General features: G+C 22.8%; 1 protein-coding gene across 1 annotated transcript; it reads left to right on the top strand.

Annotated features, from left to right (window-relative positions):
- The first annotated feature begins 814 nt into the window (after positions 1-814).
- On the top strand, positions 815-1765 carry LOC107460871 (signal peptidase complex-like protein DTM1). The gene is made up of 2 exons (XM_016079288.3): positions 815-1208; positions 1497-1765. Exons 1-2 carry the CDS (start codon positions 970-972, stop codon positions 1582-1584), a joined length of 327 nt encoding a protein of 108 aa, XP_015934774.1. The 5' UTR covers positions 815-969; the 3' UTR covers positions 1585-1765.
- Positions 1766-2965: the final 1200 nt, after the last annotated feature.

Here is a 2965-nt window from a genome sequence, read left to right as displayed (position 1 = left end):
TTATGATGTTTATTTTTTTTACATAATTATCTTGATATAAGTAAAATTTGTCATTGTTTTTACCTTTATAATTTAGTATGTCCACTTTTCATGTTAGTATCACTAAGTCTACTTATATCTCCTAACTAATATCAAGATCCTCACTATTTTTAAATGGCTTTCAAAAAATAAAAACTTGTTATTCACTATTTTTTTAAATTATTTTACATAATGATTTTATTTTTAAAATTTCGTAAAATTTGAGTATCAATAACCAATATAATCTAAATAAGACTTAAGCCTAATTTAAAAATATTACCTGCGACTTTTTAGATGAGTATGAAAAGATTATGTCATTTGGATTATAACTCATTCGCCAATTTACATACATATTTATATCATATATTTTAACTTGTTTTAATATATTTTTATGCAATTTGATGTATATATATTAACATGGGCACGTGCTATTTATAATATTAGAACACAATCCTATTTTGATGGAGTAATTATTTATAATATTTGATCATCTTAGAATGATTTTGCATGTGTTGGATTCAATTATAATAGTAGTTTTATTAAAATTATAGTAAAAATGGTTAATTCTTAAATTAAAGTTATAAAAATATTTTAGAAAAATAATATAATATTTTCAAAATATAACTATATACTAAATAGAAATTCTAATTTTTAAAATTATCATTTTATCTAAAAACACCTGTAATCGAACAAATCTGCCAACTACTCTGTATCACTTAGTTCAAGAGATCAGAGTACATTAAATGAGCGGATAAGGGATCGTTAGATTGCATTTATAGCCAATGCAACTACTCCTAACTTTGTGGCGTTACTCTCACTCAACAACAATCTTCTCTTCATAAGTGATAGTATTAGATGTCGGTATGGCCCTTCTCTCTTTCACCGTGATTTACTCTTTTTTAGCATCCATATCATCAACTTTTCTTTCTTTAAACTACTAACCCTGTGTCAATGGCCAACGACGGCCCTCTCAAAACTTCGCTCCTCTTCCTTGCCACCCTGATGTTGATAGTTGTTCTCTCTACTCATTCCTTCAACAAGATGTTAGTTACCTATATTGTGGGAATTTTGGGTATTGCGGGGTTGCTCTTACCTGATTGGGATTATTTCAACCGCGATTTTTCTCGTTGGCCTTATCCTGTGACTTCTGAAGAAAGAACTTCTCTTGCCCAACTATCTGGATTTCAGAGGTAGTAACTTTTTCATTTCTTTTTGTTCAATTATATATCTTTACCATTTATGTAACTTGATAGGTTATGAATGTAATTTAATTAACAGTAATGGTATTATTCTCTAACAGATAAATTTTATTTCTATAGAATTTATAGGAAATCAGATCTTGTTAAAGTTATTCTGTTAGTTAGACCTGCATAATTGTATATATATTTAAGAGCCCTTATTTTTGACAAATTTACATATCATTGCTGTTTAGGATAGGATCATATTTGAATGATTTTTTTTGGATATATATGATACAGATTTGCATATTCTCCTATGAGGGTGATTGCTTACAGCCTAGTTTATGGATATGCTATGTATAAATGGTGGGAGTACATATCCAACTGACAATAGATGATTTGAAGTTGTGCCATTTCATCTCAATTTTAGTCCAATTTTTTTTTATTTAATTTGTTTACAATTTTACACTTTTGAAAATGTGTCTATTTTTTTTGTAAGAAGCTGAAATTTTAAGGAGTTTTTGATCTTATAATTATTGAGATTGAATACCAGAAATTCCAATGATGTTGCCAATATTCTTTGTATTTTTTTTTATATTTATGTATAAACATTTGAAACTAAGAGAAGAAGATGGTACAAATATGTTAGACTAATTATATGTTAACTATTTTATGTTAATTATTTTATTTAATGTGATGTGAAGTAGTTGATTCTAATTTCTATATAATTAATTTAAATAAATTGAGATTATTTTTTTAAATAACATTTTAAGTATGAGTACATAAAAATCAAATAAATAAGTCAAAAAGACTTTATTCTTATATATAATAAGTTTGAAAAAAACCTTTTAAAATAAAAAATAATAAAATAATAATTAATCATAATTAATTTTATAATTTTATCATTTTTAAATTTTATTATCATAATTAAAAAATAATTATATTTATTATTTGTTTTATATCAAATTTTTCATTCTAAAAAAATTTAATTCAATATATTTATATTATACACTCATGTTATAAATTGAGTTCCAATTAAAAGTCATCGAAATTTGACAATTGATTGAGGAATTTTTTTTCTCAACTGTGAGTATCAAAAACAATAATCTTGTTATGATGACAACAAAAATTAACTATAAAAAATTTTATACATCTACTGTTTAAAATTATTTTTGATTGATTATTGGTTGATTTTTATTATTTTCTCAAATTTATCCCAAAAACAATAAAGTTACATTGGATCATTTTATTACATTCAACATTGAAAATTCATAACATTTTCATTTTAAACATAAATAATAAACTAAAGTCTCAACTAAATATTTTCATTTGACGGTGATTAAACAATTATAATTGCCTATTATTGAATATTAAAAATTTTATTTTAATAAGATGGATAAACCACTGAAAATTTATTGAAATATTTAAATGAAAGTAAAGATATCTCTAATGATTAAAACAATAAAAATAATTTTAAAGGATTTAAAAACTAATAAAAAAACAAATATTGTATATTTATTATAAAAAATTTAAAAATTAAATTTTGATACAATTTTTAATCATGATTAAAAAAACTATTTCTAGAATTTAGTGATTTTATTAATAAGTAGATTTTTTGCAACTATTTTTGTGAATTGTCAAAATTTTTTATAAGAAATGAAAAGGAAAATCTATAAATAAAATTTTATTCATATTTTTTATATATACATTTTAAGTAGTTATCTAAATATTTTTACATAACTTTGGATTAAATAGACAAGCTTTTGTTA

The sequence above is a fragment of the Arachis duranensis genome, chromosome 8 (assembly GCF_000817695.3).
Source record: "Arachis duranensis cultivar V14167 chromosome 8, aradu.V14167.gnm2.J7QH, whole genome shotgun sequence".
Lineage (NCBI taxonomy): Eukaryota > Viridiplantae > Streptophyta > Magnoliopsida > Fabales > Fabaceae > Arachis > Arachis duranensis.
Note: the sequence above shows the minus strand (reverse complement) of the source record. Positions and strands in the feature narration are given on the sequence as shown.

Coding starts and splice junctions, on each gene's coding strand:
- LOC107460871 (XM_016079288.3), top strand. CDS start 970: ATGGCCAACGACGGCCCTCTCAAAACTTCGCTCCTCTTCCTTGCCACC. Junction 1,209..1,496: donor CAACTATCTGGATTTCAGAG/GTAGTAACTTTT, acceptor TATATGATACAG/ATTTGCATATTCTCCTATGA.